At 38.5% G+C, this 15,461-nt stretch overlaps 1 protein-coding gene across 4 annotated transcripts in view; it reads right to left on the reverse strand.

Annotated features, from left to right (window-relative positions):
* LOC146664785 (voltage-dependent calcium channel subunit alpha-2/delta-1) overlaps positions 1-15,461 on the reverse strand; it is a 78,438-nt gene that overhangs the window by 9,982 nt on the left and 52,995 nt on the right. For 2 of the 4 annotated variants that reach the window (XM_085412062.1, XM_085412061.1), the window contains exons 19-31: positions 14,489-14,560; positions 14,144-14,215; positions 13,545-13,606; positions 13,135-13,209; positions 10,459-10,542; positions 10,289-10,380; positions 9,201-9,282; positions 7,067-7,129; positions 6,370-6,473; positions 5,794-5,883; positions 5,639-5,706; positions 5,509-5,547; positions 5,351-5,422 (exon numbers count right to left, since the gene is read on the reverse strand). In XM_085412062.1, coding sequence (XP_085268188.1) covers positions 5,351-5,422; positions 5,509-5,547; positions 5,639-5,706; positions 5,794-5,883; positions 6,370-6,473; positions 7,067-7,129; positions 9,201-9,282; positions 10,289-10,380; positions 10,459-10,542; positions 13,135-13,209; positions 13,545-13,606; positions 14,144-14,215; positions 14,489-14,560 — 975 coding nt within the window. Of the gene's footprint in view, positions 1-5,350; positions 5,423-5,508; positions 5,548-5,638; positions 5,707-5,793; positions 5,884-6,369; positions 6,474-7,066; positions 7,130-9,200; positions 9,283-10,288; positions 10,381-10,458; positions 10,543-13,132; positions 13,210-13,544; positions 13,607-14,143; positions 14,216-14,488; positions 14,561-15,461 lie in introns of all 4 variants that reach the window. The other 2 variants (XM_085412064.1, XM_085412063.1) reach the window with 1 other exon arrangement.

A 15,461-nucleotide genomic window follows, 5' to 3' on the forward strand; every position in this document is an offset into this window, starting at 1 on the left:
TGATAAGACGATGTCAGAGGAATTGGTGCGCAAATTATCATCACTAACCAATCAGTGCTGTCGCTCTCTATACACAGTTCAGGCGATTGCAAAGTGAAAGCAAAAAACAAGCACAAATTCAAACTCGATTTCAATATGTCACATATTGGCAGTGGCTCACCGATGCCAATGACATAATTACCCAGCTACATTTCCGAAAGAATGCAAAAGCATTGACATATATTTTTCCTTCCTACAATAGCCCGACTGGCAGGGCAGAGATAGATTTTGGTAGCCCGACTGGAAAAATCGCTAGCCCCAGGACATCAGGCAGGCGATTTTGCGAGCCCTGTATCTGATTGAGGAATCACTCATCTTTGGAAAAGAGTTTATTACAGAGAAATGTCTCTTTCCAAAATAAAAGCTATACTATACGCTTCTTCTGGGCTATATTCTCAGCAGCATATTAAACATAACAGGTCCCCATAAGAAGAATCATGTGCTAACGGCTGTCTAAATGACTCGGGAAAAGTTTGTAGCATGCGTGCTTGTTGTTTTTGTCTGCTTCCGCTTGTCTTTGCACTAGGATGATGTCAGTGTAAATGTGCAGTCATATTTGTTATGTTCCCACTAGTGCTGTCAGCGTAAATCTCGTTGAAATGACGTTAACGCCACAACACGGCAAATCTCCATTAACGAGCTACCGTGGATCGCCCGTGCATGGGGCTGGATGGCCAACACATTAACGAGCTAACTGCGCTAACACACTAGCTCCCACCCATGTAATTGAGCATTGCGTGGCACATCCAACATACTGTTTTACTTTAGTCCATGACGCGCTTACCTTCAGGGTCATATGTCACATGAAAACCAAAATAGTTCCAAACGCCAGATCTGAATGAGGGTGGGGGAGGTTTAATTTGCCATGTTGCAAGGAGAGCTTAACTTCTGTCTCGCTAGCTTGCCCTGCGCTCAGTGAATCTGCGTTCGACTGCTCCGCCTAGGCTGCACTGCCGAGCGCAGATCCACTGAGCGCTCAACACAGACAGCATCGTCAGAAGGAAAGTTGATAAAATAAATTAAAAATTTATTTTGTATTGTTCGATACATATGGGTACCGAACCGAAAGCACTGTATCGAACGGTTCAATATCGATACGAGTATCGTTGCACCCCTAATATATATATATATATATATATATATATATATATATATATATATATATATATATATATATATATATATATATATATATATATATATGAACAAAACACCCAGCACGCCCCTGCGGGCGGTTTATCCTTCAAGCTCGGGTCCTCTACCAGAGGCCTGGGAGCTTGAGGGTCCTGCGCAGTATCTTAGCTGTTCCCAGGACTGCGCTCTTCTGGACAGAGATCTCCGATGTTATTCCTGGGATCTGCTGGAGCCACTCGCCTAGCTTGGGAGTCACCGCACCTAGTGCTCCGATTACCACGGGGACCACCGTTACCTTCACCCTCCACATCCTCTTGAGCTCTTCTCTGAGCCCTTGGTATTTCTCCAGCTTCTCGTGTTCCTTCTTCCTGATATTGCTGTCATTCGGAACCGCTACATCGATCACTACGGCCGTCTTCTTCTGTTTGTCTACCACCACTATGTCCGGTTGGTTAGCCACCACCATTTTGTCCGTCTGTATCTGGAAGTCCCACAGGATCTTAGCTCGGTCATTCTCCACCACCCTTGGGGGCATCTCCCATTTTGACCTCGGGACTTCCAGGTTATACTTGGCACAGATGTTCCTGTACACTATGCCGGCCACTTGGTTATGGCGTTCCATGTATGCCTTGCCTGCTAGCATCTTGCACCCTGCTGTTATGTGCTGGATTGTCTCTGGGGCATCTTTACACAGCCTGCACCTGGGGTCTTGCCTGGTGTGATAGACCCCAGCCTCTATGGATCTTGTGCTCAGAGCTTGTTCTTGTGCTGCCATGATTAGTGCCTCTGTGCTGTCTTTCAGTCCAGCTTTGTCCAGCCACTGGTAGGATTTCTGGATATCAGCCACCTCCTCTATCTGCCGGTGGTACATACCATATATATATATATATATATATATATATATATATATATATATATATATATATATATGAACCTCTTGTCTGAGGTTAATAGATTTTTTTTCAGTTAATTTTATTTACAAGTTAAATACCCTACAATAATACAGAGAAAATTCCAACAATCAAACAACCCACTTTAAACAAGCACTTGGAAACACTGACAAGGAAAATCTTCCTTTTAGCAGGAAGAAACTTCTGACAGAACCAGGCTCGGGGAGAGGCAGCCATACTTTATCAAAAAGGGAAAGCGTTCAGCCTGATCTTAAAAGCAGAGAGGGTGTCTGTCTCCTGAATCCAAACTGAGAGCTGTTTCTTGGCCTGAAATCTGGCAGCTCTTCTTCCCATTCTACTTTTCCCCCATTCTACCTCACATCTTGGGAACCACAAGTCACCCAGCAGTTGGAGAGCAAACTGCCTTATTGGAGTAGGGTACTATGAGGTCTTTAACGTAAGATGAAGCCTAATTATTCAAGACCTTGTATGTGCGAAGGATTCCAAACGACCAGGTCATATCCTGGTCAAAAACAACTCCAACTTTCCTCATAGTGTTACTGGAGGCCAAGGTAGTGTCATCCAGAGTAAGTACTTGATAGATGCTATGTTTTAGTAAATAACCTCAGTTTTATTTAAATTTCGAAGCAGAAATGTAAAGGTCATCTACGTCTTTACATCTTTAAGACTTTCCTACAGTTTTGCCGATTGGTGTGTGTTATCTGGCCTTATGGATAAATAAAGCTGGATATCATCTGCATAGCAATAAAAATGCATGCTATGCTGTTGAATGATACTGCCTAAGTAAACGTTTGTAAATGGTATTGGGTATCTAGAAATATTATCTTGATAGCTATTGTAAAACTGAAAATGTTTTCTACGTTACAGTATACCTTTTTAAGTTTCCATAAAAGTCGGGCAGATTGGCACTGGAGTCAGTCAAATAACTGCAACATGTACTATTATTTGTGTTCTGTTTTGTTCACTAGTTAGCTTTAGGTACCAAAAGTACTTAAACAGTTTAGAAAACAAATGCAGTTTTGGATGAAAAATGTTAGCTGTAATGATAAAGTAAAAAAAGTTTCCATATATAATAGGTGGGATTGAGAATATCGTAATAATAAGAGAATGCTCTTACTATTACGATACCAGCAACTTTTATAAAACCAAAATATTTAAATACCCTGAAAATAAGAACAGGCTCATAGGTCAGTGATAAAAACTTTATAACAAAATGACCATTATACTGTACGTGGGAATTGTCAACAAATAGAGATACCATTAAACACTACATAAGGCTTTAAAAATTATGTGTGCTGATGTAATTAAAATTTAATTTTATCACCTCATCTATATTCCATAAAATTACAATTTTCTATAATTAGAAACAACAACAAAAATAAATTTAAATTAAAATATTACACGTGCTCAGTGATCATCATCAGGTGTGAGTTAGTTTAACAATAACTGACAATGGACAATATTTATTTAGCAGTATTTATTGCTGTTTTAATAACTATTAATTTACAACCCATTAAATGATTTGTTAGTTATTTTTAGGTTAGTTATTGTGTAACCTATTTTTTTATAAATTGCAATTTTTTAATTTTAAATTGTATTATTTTTAGTATTTGATGCTTTAATATGTAGAAAGTTTCCATGGGAAAGATGCAAGTTCAGAAAAGGTATTAGAATACAAACACAGCACTTTGCAGAGGTAGATGAGCCACAGTTATACAAACATCGTAGTCTAAATAAACACATGTGCAACAAAGCGTCCTCATGACTGTTGTGATGGCAAATTTGACAAAACTGATAAACTTACGTCATTTCCTGTATATTTTTTAATTATGCAAATACGCAATATTGTTTCAATTAGTTTCTTTTTTCCAAATTAAACATTTTTTCCACAGCTAGCTTTAACTTTTCTTGTAGACTTAGTACAAAATCATAACTTTGCTTGGCAGGTGAGTCGTTCACAAAAATGTAGACCTTTCCACATAAACTTTGCTTCTCTGCAGTTCTGTTGTGGATTTGGGTTGTCTCACAGCCTTCTGCCTCTTCATGTAAGCCCACACTGCCTCAGTGATGTTGAGATCAGCACTCTGTGGGGCTTTGCCATCTGTTATGAGACTCTTTGTTTTACTTGTGGCTAAAAAGAGTTCTTTACAAAAGCATGTTTGTGGCTGTTATGCTGAAGGATGAGTTTGGGACCAATCAGATTGTACTTTGTGAAGTACATGCACTGTATTGCTTTCCCATTCAAATTTTTCACAGAGGGCATATGATCTCGCTAGATAGAAAGTGGTGGAATCCTCCAGTCACCAATTACACATGTTGATGCTCGACTGAGGTCATTGTCACAGGACTTTTTCATGTTGACTTAACCGTGTGTATTAGGTTACTGAGCGGTTAATTTTTCTTTGTCATTGAAACACATCTTAGGCAATGCTATATATCTGAATCCATGGCCCAGAACAAGATTTTTAGTCTTAAGAATTCCACTTCTTCTATTATAGATTGGAAAAGATTCTAAGTGAAGAGGTGTACTGTTAAGCCTAATAAAGGGATCCTTTTTCTGGATCATAGAACTACTGTCACTGCATACATTTACTTTTTTTCAATAGCACAAAAGGCTTGGCATCGTCTCTGAAGACATCAATTGTTTCACAATGTGGAAAAGAATACTCAAAGAGAGTAAACTGTATGTGTCAGATTTTGTGATGGTAGAATGGATCAAAGACAGCCGATGTCCTATCTTGACTGACATGAGATGTTTTTGAGCTCACAGTATATCCTACAACTGACAGGCTGGGGCTGAAGGCAGCCTAAAAGAGTGGAGTTAACACAGTTGAGCGGACTTCTCACATACACAGGGGAAACAGTTCAGTACAGCTTCCATGATTGACTAAGACCCATCGGAGCCTTCCCTTTGATCTTCGTCCAGAGTCTAGTGCTCTACTTTACCAGACACATGGGTGCACTGCTGTAATAGAAAAGTAGAGCTAAAAGCAAACAGGCCATTCTTGTAAATGAGTCATAAGTCCTTTATTTGACCCGTATATATGATTGATGAATTTCTCTGTCAAAGGTAAGAGGAACTGAGTTTGTAGACAAGTAAAAAATGAATAGAAAAGACAAGAAACATGACTGCTGGAAAAGTCGCCCCTTCTGAACATGTGGCCACACATTTTTATGATCACAATTTGTAGAGAGAAAAAGGAATGTTCCAAATTAGTGAAGCTTACATGTTTGCAATAATGTAAAGATTGCTGATGATAACTCACCAGGGTAATGTACTCATCCTTGTTGGACATGAGAAGAAATCCTCCATCATCCAGTATCACACAGTCCACATGCTGGAGGATAAAAAGTGTTAAACAACTGAAAAAGCGTTCAAAAAAAGTATTTAAATAAACTGGTAGTTTTTTAAATATTGTTATACCTTGTCATTCCTTAGACAGCCGCAAATCTCATCTTTGCACTAAAAGGAAATAAATTGAGTGAGGCAAAAAAAAAAGTTCAGTAAAATATACATTTCTTAGATATTTCAAACAATAAAATGAACAGCTTACATTCAGTTTCAGTGTGGCATTCATGAAACTGTTCATCCAGAATGAGACATTGAGTTTCACTCCCACCACTACAGAACAAACCACAAAACAGGCAGAGGTCTTTTTATTTGTGTTTCATCACAAGAAGCAATCAGCGTGGTATTAGCAAGACTGACCTGCTGGTTTGAGCGTGACTTCATTAATGACAAGATCCACTGCTTTGCTCACCAGAATACCTGACTCAGACACAGACTCCCCACTCTCTGCTGCAATTTGGAAAAAGATGAAAGAAGGTTAGATGATCTTTTATCATTGCAATTTAATTGAAATCATGTTTAGAAGTATGCGGCAGAGAGCAATTTCCACTCCCAGTGCAAAATTCCATACATTTTTATCTGCCGAAATTTACAAGAGCTGACCCTGTAAAGCCAGCACGTGTTAATCTAGTCACGTGTACTGGAGCTTTAAGCATGGCTTCATCACTGCACTGATGTCTGTTAGAGTGATCAGCGGAGATGACAGGAAGTATACAGGACAGAAGGGAGGGAAGGTGGGGATGAGCACTTTAAGACACAGCGGGAAAAGAAGAAGGATAAAGAGAGTGATATCAGAGGGCTGAGAGCCTGATCTCTGCCAGTAGGGTTGGGATGGCGTCCAAAGGCAGAGAACAGAAAAGGCTCAGTGCCAGACCACACTGAAGATCCTCACACACGGAAATGTGCATGCAAATCCAAACCTTTCAGAAAACTTGCCGTTGAAAGATGGAGCTGTGAAAATATAAATTTCATTGTCCAGGGTCCGCTTGTAGAAACTTGACTCATATGTCTCAGGATTCTCAGTCCACTCTTCCCCAGCACTGAAAACATTAATAAAGGTGTGTAATATTATATGGGGTCTGTTACAGCCATAAAACACCAAGTAAATGTGTTTGATCTTTCTAAACAACTCATATTTTAATCTATAGCCAGTTGTAACTCATAAAAATAGGCTCACACCCTTTGTAGGGTGTGACGTCCTTATAATAAAAGCAATAACGAACTGTATATTGTGTTTTTGATTGTGAGAACAAAGACTATGTGCATTCAGTTTTAGTTGCAATGTTGCTGTATATTTGAAAAGTGGAGCCCCTAAATGTTGTTCAGGCAATTGAGGAGAAATTGAGGAAAAACTGCTGTATTTGGCTGTGGTTTTTGTAGTCTTAACCCCTGTCCTATACTGGTCTGGCAAGCCCTGGGAGTTCAGCTGAAAGAGTTTAATCCTCCATGTTCTGTAAAATAGCCCAGTGAAGCAAGTGAGTAAAGCAGCCAAAACCATTCAACCTAAGAGTATTACAGTCTGTATCAATTTTCATTTTACACATTTTCACCACAAGGTATTTGGGGAAAGAATTCAGCGATATTTCCCAATGCTAATGATAGCAATGTAAATACAAAGAAAAACTAAGAGTACCTTCTTGGATAGACTCTTGTGATTCCTCCATCTGTAGCTACAAACCTGGCCGCTATCCCATCCCTGAGAACATGGAAAGCAACAGAAAATCAAACATCAAAGTCAATCACACTCACAATTACAGAAAAAGAGCTTTTGTGAACTGAGATCAGACTACAGACACAAACTGTTTTATACCCATTCGATTGTCTCTATATGTCATAATGTTAAACAGATACCCTTCAGTGTGTGTAAATGTGTGCTGGGATTATTTCAGACAAGGGGGCATACCATAAAAGCAAACACACTGACGTAATTATTTTATTTTCCCCTCAAAACAGCGTCTTGGCAAAGCACAATGTGGTTGGGTGTGATATGCATTTTATACTTTGCTTTCATCATATTTCACTCATAAATTGTGATCAAATCATCCATGGCGGACAAGAAAGAAGTGAAACGTTGGCTCAGCCAATAAACTGTGCATGAAGTAATCATCAGCTAGGGTAGTTCAGAGCAGTGGTGTACAAATAGAACAAAGTTTTCCACTGCACAGTACTCTGTAATGTATATAGTACTGTGCAAATGTCTTGAGTCACCCCTCATTTCTTTAAATTTTCCTTCCAACGAGCCACAAGACTTTGTAATTCTTTTAAGACATCACAATCACATTCCTTCAGGTCACACTGTCATTTCGCAAGACAATGGAGTCTCCAGATGGGGCACCTTCCAGCACCCCAACTCAGGGTGTACAAATATACCCCTGGCTGGATTCAATCAGACGTTTGGCCAAAGTCCAATTAAATTTAGCCAGTATCACTAGGCCTCATCACTAGCACTATCTTAAGCTTCCTTTTGCACCAGAGCCATGGCATTCTATGTAACCAAAGCAGTTTCAGGGGATCGGACTGCCAAGGCCTCTGGCTTCAATCACCATCTGATTCATACTGCACCAGACTTCTACAGCGCCTCCTATGGGTGGTGGAATGATGTAGCTCATTCATCACCAGACTTTTGCCAGCAATGTCTCCGTGGGCCTGGCTCCAGGGTGGGTTTTGTGACTCATACTTAATTTGGATGGGTGGATGGATGAATGGATGGTGTTAGGCAGTACTTTCCCAGGTTTTCTAAAAGTCTTTCAAAGTTTTTCTTTAGACATTAGCTGCTTTTTCGCTCATTTTCAACTCTGAACCCTAACCCTCTAGTCCAGGGTGTCCGACTCCAGACCTCAAGGGCCGGTGTGCTACAGCTAATGTCTGCAGGATCCAACACAGCTGATTTAAATGGCTAAATTACCTCCTCGACATGTCTTGAAGTTCTCGAGGCCTGGTAATGAACTAATCATTTGATTCAGGTGTGTTGACCCAGGGTGATATCTAAAACCTGCAGGACACCAGCCCTTGAGGCTTGGAGTTGGAGACCGCTGCTCTAGTCCTTGTAGCTGAGCATTTTAAAATGAACGGCAGGGGTGTTTTTGGTTTGTTTTTTAAATCCCTTTACATTGACATATGTCTCATTCAAGCATAAAAAACAGACCGAACTCAAGGGATTAACCTGTTTCATCTCTATACAGACAACTTAGCAAATAACCTATTTTAAATTGTATCTTCAGGCACATCATTAGCAGCCTATTTAAAACAATACATAATTTGCCTTAACCTTTTTAGCTGAATATGAAAAATGGCTTGACATAGATGAAATAGTATTTTTGCACCAAAAATATTTTCAAAGTGTTATTAGCTGAAAATATGGCTTATCCCAGCACTATATGCAGTGTTTCATTAAAAAAAAATGTTTTGAGGACAAAAAAAGACTTGTAATTAGGAAACAGGAAACAATTCCAGCAAACACCTGCTACATCTAGTGTTTGCCGAAGCCTCGTCAGATAAGGTCTCAATGGAATGAAGCAAATCAAGATGGGAAGAAGGGAGAAAATAATACAAGAACTGGATTGAACATTTGTTGCAACAGGTCTTATGGAGTAATGAATCCAAATTTGAAATTTTGTATTCTAATCATCATCTTTTGCCTGAGTATCACCACATAATATTGAAAATTTATTTAAATTCCCTATCACTATTTTATTGAAGTGCAGATTTTCACATTTGTTTATTTGCATTGCTTTCAATACACAAGACCTAAAAGTTTTGGCACTCACACGGTCTGCTCGCTCCAAAGTTTAACCAGTTCAGCTGTCAAACCTGCATCCAGGATCAGTCGACTCACAAGGGACACATTACCTATAGATTAAAGACAAGGTATTTTTTACATATTCCAGGCAGTGAAACATAGCACAACAACAGTGCGTGACAGGTGAATTATAGTAATGCAAAAAGCAGTCTCTTGTTTACAAATCTGGGCAGGTAACATTAATAACTTATGCTTTTGGAATGTGCACCAGTGAGCTGAAACCAATCAGATCTTCTAATTTGCTAAAAGTTAGAATAAAACAAGTTGTCATGCAGGTGAAAGTCAGAGTCTGAAAAAAATTGCAGGTGTATTCAGCCAATGTTCTTCTCTAAATAAATCAAGGGAAAATGACAGCTGTCCGAAAACCATCCAGCAGGGAGGCTTGTGTGGCTATTGCAATTCAGAAAGCAGGTGTACTTTGTGAAGGATTGACTGTTGTATATTTAGGAGGGAGATGATGCCAAGATGCTAAGTTTAAATCTCAAAAACGTGCTTTTCAAAATGAAATCATTCAAGCACGTTTCTCTATAGAGTTTCAACACAACATCTCCCGAGTGTTGTTTTAAATCATGTCCATAACATTTCACAATGACTCAACGTACTGCATAAACAACAGCAAAAAGAGAATTGATGCCAAAGTACATGACTTGACCTTGGGTTAAAATGGATCATGGTACACTGATCCATTAGCTGGATGATGGTGGTAAGCCATACTCTGGGTGAGATCCATTAGGTGATGACAAACACTATGAGTCATTGTGCAGCATGACAGCATCAGACTTGTAGGAAACTCAGTCGATAATTCTGTTATCATCCTGCTTAGGATATAGTAATGATCACAGTCATGCTCTGACCTTGAGATCAAGATTTGCAAGTGGAAAATCTTTTAGACCATGATAAACTGTAAAATATGCAATGTACAAATACATACACACACATAGAAATGCAACATACCGTCTGCTGTTCTGGGTGTATATGCAATATGAGTACCAACAGTGCAGGAAACAAGTACAAATGTGCACAGTGAAATAACACTGAAAAAGATGCATGACTCACATGCATCTGGAGTGTTTCTATCAATGTACTGGTTGAAGTCGAGGAGAAATTGGGTGTTGTTGAGTGACAACTTCAGCTCTTTGCAGTACTCCCTGAAGAAACAGCATTGGTCAGTTGGAATCTCCTGTATAGTATATAGAGGATGTATAGTAAATGTGAGGACCACTCACCTTGGAGCAATGTAGGTATAACCAAATTCTTCAAATCTCTCCTGCTGCAAGGTCTCCATTGCTTTTGAAAAACAAAAAAACAACCTTGTTTAGGCTCATAGTATCAAATATTATATTATCCAAAAATATATTTTTACAGATAAGTAGAATAGGAGCCAGCTGTGTGATGGCTATATGTGAAAGTATTCACTGTGAGATGACATGATAAGCAGACAAACAGAATTTATTTTGGTTGATACACACACACAGGAGTCCAAATTCCATGACAAGCTCCAAAATCCATAGCCATACATAGTCACAAGAGAATTAGACAGATATGAGGTGATGGATTAAAGTAGAGAGTGTGAATGGAGTTAGAATGGGAAGCTATGAGAGAATAACTGACTGAGAAATACTTGCCTTCTTGCCCTGTTGTGACCCCAGAGAAAAAGAGTAGGAGAGAGGGGAAAGCAGGAAAGACAAAGGGTGATAAAAGTGAGTTTGTCATCTGACGAATGATGTCATACCTGGGAAAACATGTTGAGATGTGTATATTCCCTACAGTAGGTAATGAAATACTATGCTGCACTGAAAGGATATTAGGACTAATAGACAAACCTTGAATATATAAATAACAGAGATTGATTGCACTTTGTAGAAAAGAACAGAACATAAAACAATGAAAGGTGGGGTAGACTGTGGGAATGCAAGGAAACAAGATGTAAATATAAAACAATATGAGAAAATTTTTCTTCCAGGGTGTTACTTGCTGCAAGTCTGGATTTTATTAAAAAAAAACAGTCTGGTAATTCTTATCGTATAAATGACACGGCAGGCATCAATAGCCATCATTCTGTAGTCTCTTAAAATGAAGAGTTTTTTGGACATTGCCTTTAAAATATATTGACTTGTGCGGTGCAGTCTGCAAAAACAATTACTGAGCGCCGAGTTTCTTTGGGGTCATAGATATCTGGTGCAGGATGAAACAATGTCCTTCACATATAAAACATAACAAGCAGATTCATTGTTGCTGTGTCTCTATAGACTAGGAAGGGTGTCTTTATGTCTTTACTTTTCTCTCATCACTTCCTCTACCACAGTATTGGGTCACATCAACAAATATAAAGTTCCACTATATAGATAAAGAAAAAGTCCCACATATATTCATCCACCTTACCCATTGCTATAAGGACAATTTCTAATATCCTAGAGAACAAGTGAGTGCAGAAACCAAGGTGGTTTCTGCACTCACTTGTTCTGTAGGATATTAGAAATTCTCGATAAACTGGATTAAGGTGGTGTTCTGGTGGTCTGGCCCCAAATGGAAACTCAATATGGCTGTATGGAGAACTTTAGAGTCCAATCTTCCTATCAGTGCAGACTGTGGCACTGAGGCACAGCATGCTACTTTCTTTAACAGGCCTGTAAACGTTCTGACAGCATTTATGGCACAGTGACAAAGTCGTTACGGTAACCGAGGGAGCGATACAAAGGCTGAAAGAGTCAGTCAAGATCTCATCTGTTGGAATAGCTACACCATTGCTTATGCTTTGTGGTGTTTACATCAAAGTTAGCAAAAAATTAACTAAAGCCAGATATGCCAAATCCAGTGCTTTTTTCAGCCACTTTTAACCTTTGACTAAAATGGCCCTCTGTGCTTTGATAAGATAATAAACATCTCAATGCAATAATGCAAACAATAAAGGACAAAAAGGTTTATGCAATGGAAGAGCATCACACAGCAAGAAGGAAACAGAGGACACAGAACAGTGAGTACTTGCCCCAAGAAGAAGCTGTAAAATCCCGGTTCAGAAGCAGGAGAAGAGACAGAAAAAGCTGCATCAGAATCAAAATGCAAGCAATTGTACAAAGAGTGGCACACAGAATGTGTGCATGTTAGCGTGTGCCTGAGCTGTGGTTTCATGATTTATAAGCAACTATTACATTCGCTATGTTCTGAGGTGTTAAAAGAAGCAGCCAGTTTGCATTATACAGAGAGCTTTTGGAGCGCAGAGTGAAAAAATAAATAAATCGGCTAAAGAAAAAAACGAACATGGGGGTGGTGGGAGAGGGGTGTCAAGAAGAATGAAGAGTGTGAGGTGAGGACAGGTTTATAGATAAGATAGAGAGACAGAGAAATAGGTTGAGAGTCAGGGAAAACAATCCAGGGTAAGGTACGTCTGCTTAAGGTAGGTCATCACCCTGTTAACAATTTAGGAAAGAAAAGTTGGACTTAACGACAGAAAGGAAGACATAATTGGCCAAAGAAATATTTTTAAAAGTGTAATGTCCAAAAAAAAAAAAAGGAAAAGAAAAACAACCAGTTTGGTAATGGAGATATAATGAGGAGATGAGAGAAGCCCAAATGAAGGGAGTAAAGAAGGATGGAAGAGTAAAAAAAAGAGATAAGATCAAAAGAACCAGTGCTTGGGCTGGGTATGTGAGAGGGAAAGCATGTGGAAGAGTTTGTGTGGGAGCGAAGGGTGACTGACCAGTGGGTTGCACTAGAAAAGAGAAACTCTGTAGGGATTTGGCAGTTTTGAGGAGTAAATGCAAAGGAGTCGCTATGGTTCCAGCTATGAACAAGCAGTACAAAGCAAGTGGGGACACTCAAGAGAAAAACCCAAAGACAGTATGCATGGGGGTAATGATTTGTTTGCATGCTGGCTATCGTCGCTGTATATGTCATACTTACACATGGCTTGTTTAATATCATCCCCCAGTTTAGCTTGAATGAAGTGTTCACTGTATTTAGGCAACACAAGAGCCAGGCTGCAGAAAATATGACCACAGACATCTGAATAAAATTGTACAGTAAGTACGAAATTATACATTAAATATATAAAAAATAAAATAAAGGATGCTTTCCAACGAGTTGTTTTTCCGGAATACATTTATGGTGGACTACACGTGTGATCTCTTCAATGTATTTCTCATTCAACAGAGGCTGGTGTTAGAAACAAGAGAGTGACCACTGTTGGCTTAGGTACAGCAGCATCTTCCAATATTTGATGTCTCAGTGCTAACTGGGTTTGAGCTTACATTAAACTGCTCGAGCATCCTTAAAAAAATATATATAATACAACATTTTTTGTAATATGTGTCACCTGTAGTCTGTTCCATTGACTGGTGCCCACGTGTAGGTCCTGATTCCACTATCTATATACCTCTGCAACAGATGGTGCATACAAAAAAGAGAATTCAGAATTGTTCTGTAAATGGTAAAGTTATGTATCAAGCTCCCTTTTAGTTGTGGAAAAATAAATAAATTTGTTACAAAGAAACTATTTTCATCCCAAACCAGGAGCTCTGTCACATCATTAGCGCCTCACTTGTGGTGCAAAAATAGTCCAAAATATCCTCACGTAAAAGGACCTTCGTTATAGCAAGCAAGAACAAAAACTGTTTTCTTGTAGCAGGAGATAAAAATGTTTCTACATAAGTTGTAACTCTTTAAATGTAATAAATGTAAACATTTAAGAAAGCTTGAAATACATATTTATTCCGATGGCTGACTTAATATGTCAATATGGCTCAATCATTTTCAGTTACAGTACCTGTAGCATTTCTCAGTGCCTCATTCATAAAGTTAATATAATTTTGCATTGAAGATATAATGTAGCTTGTGGCTGGGTTTGCCGATTTTAAAAACTTCCACCAGTTACTGCACTGTAATATGTTAATCCCCTTCAGCATATTGCCTTACCTCATCCTGAGTTTTGACCAGAGTGTTAATGGTGCGCTCTCCTGTTTCACCATCAATCATCATCCTCCTGATCTACACATCGAGACAAACAAACACCACAGTTAGACTTTTTTTTAAAAAAAAAATCTGATTGACTGATAATAATAGATCATTTTAACAGTTTGTCTCATGGCTTCATATAAACAAGTTAGTCAGACAACCTGGAAAATCACTTGCAGATACTAGGAATAGTAACCTGTGACAGGACATGACATGACAGCATACTTATCTGTATGTTTGTGTAGCAAACTTTGACTTGTGTAAGTGTTTGTTTGGTGGGGATTGACATGCTTCTATATACTACACCTCTATTTTGATGTCGTTCTCCAACTCAGCATCCAGAAAGTCCAGAGTAACAGGCTCCTGAAATTTAGGATTCTGTGGAAAGAATAATATTTCACTCAGAGAGAGGCACAGTTTTAGATTAACTAAGGACAGCTTAATCGATCACACTGACAGGATCAGTGTAATCAAAACAAAAGAGAATTTTGATTTAACTATAGACTTTTGATTAGCTGAGCTCGAAATAATATATTATGAGTTTTGTAATATAAAATTCACTCAGACATATCAATTAATCTAAAGTCTACTGAGCTAATATAGAAAAATGTTCCAGGGGACCATTTTGCAGTTGTTATTCATCATCAGTCTACCACAGATTCCTCTGCATTTTGTAACTTGGATGGACAAGTAAGACAGTTTCATCTACATTTACATCAACCTTTTCAAAGTGTATCACTAAGAATAGTAAAGTCACCAAAAAGAATTATATTTTATTAATGCTGACTTTAAAAAAAAAGGGAAATCTGTCTTGTCTTATACACAGCTTTCTGCAATTTCCCAAAGAGTGACACGTATCAAACTAAAACAATTCTGCACAGTTTCATAGACAGTCTGCTTCACTTCATTATTTTCTGTTAATTTTCTTATGTGCAGTTTAGCTGAATAGGTTCATATTGTGTCACTTCCCTTTGTTTCCTTTTCTTAAAAGCTAATTTTATAGTTGTGAGCACTTCTGGTCTTTTGAATTTGGCTCCCACAACTACTTATGTGTCTAAAGGGACTGGGTTGATGTGGTCAGAAAGGCTATACAACACATTATTCCATAATTTTAAAAGGTTTTGTTCATATAAACGGCACAAAAAACCCTAACAAAAAATGTAAACATGTGCAAATATGCATTATTGTGTTTGTGTTTAGATACTTAAACAATGACACAACAACCCTCGGATTTTTTACTTTAATAACATTATTAACAAAAGTGTGCTTTTTAGTAGTT

The sequence above is a fragment of the Rhamphochromis longiceps genome, linkage group LG7 (genome assembly GCF_057381845.1).
Source record: "Rhamphochromis longiceps isolate RC_006_pf linkage group LG7, R_longiceps_female_GT1.1, whole genome shotgun sequence".
Lineage (NCBI taxonomy): Eukaryota > Metazoa > Chordata > Actinopteri > Cichliformes > Cichlidae > Rhamphochromis > Rhamphochromis longiceps.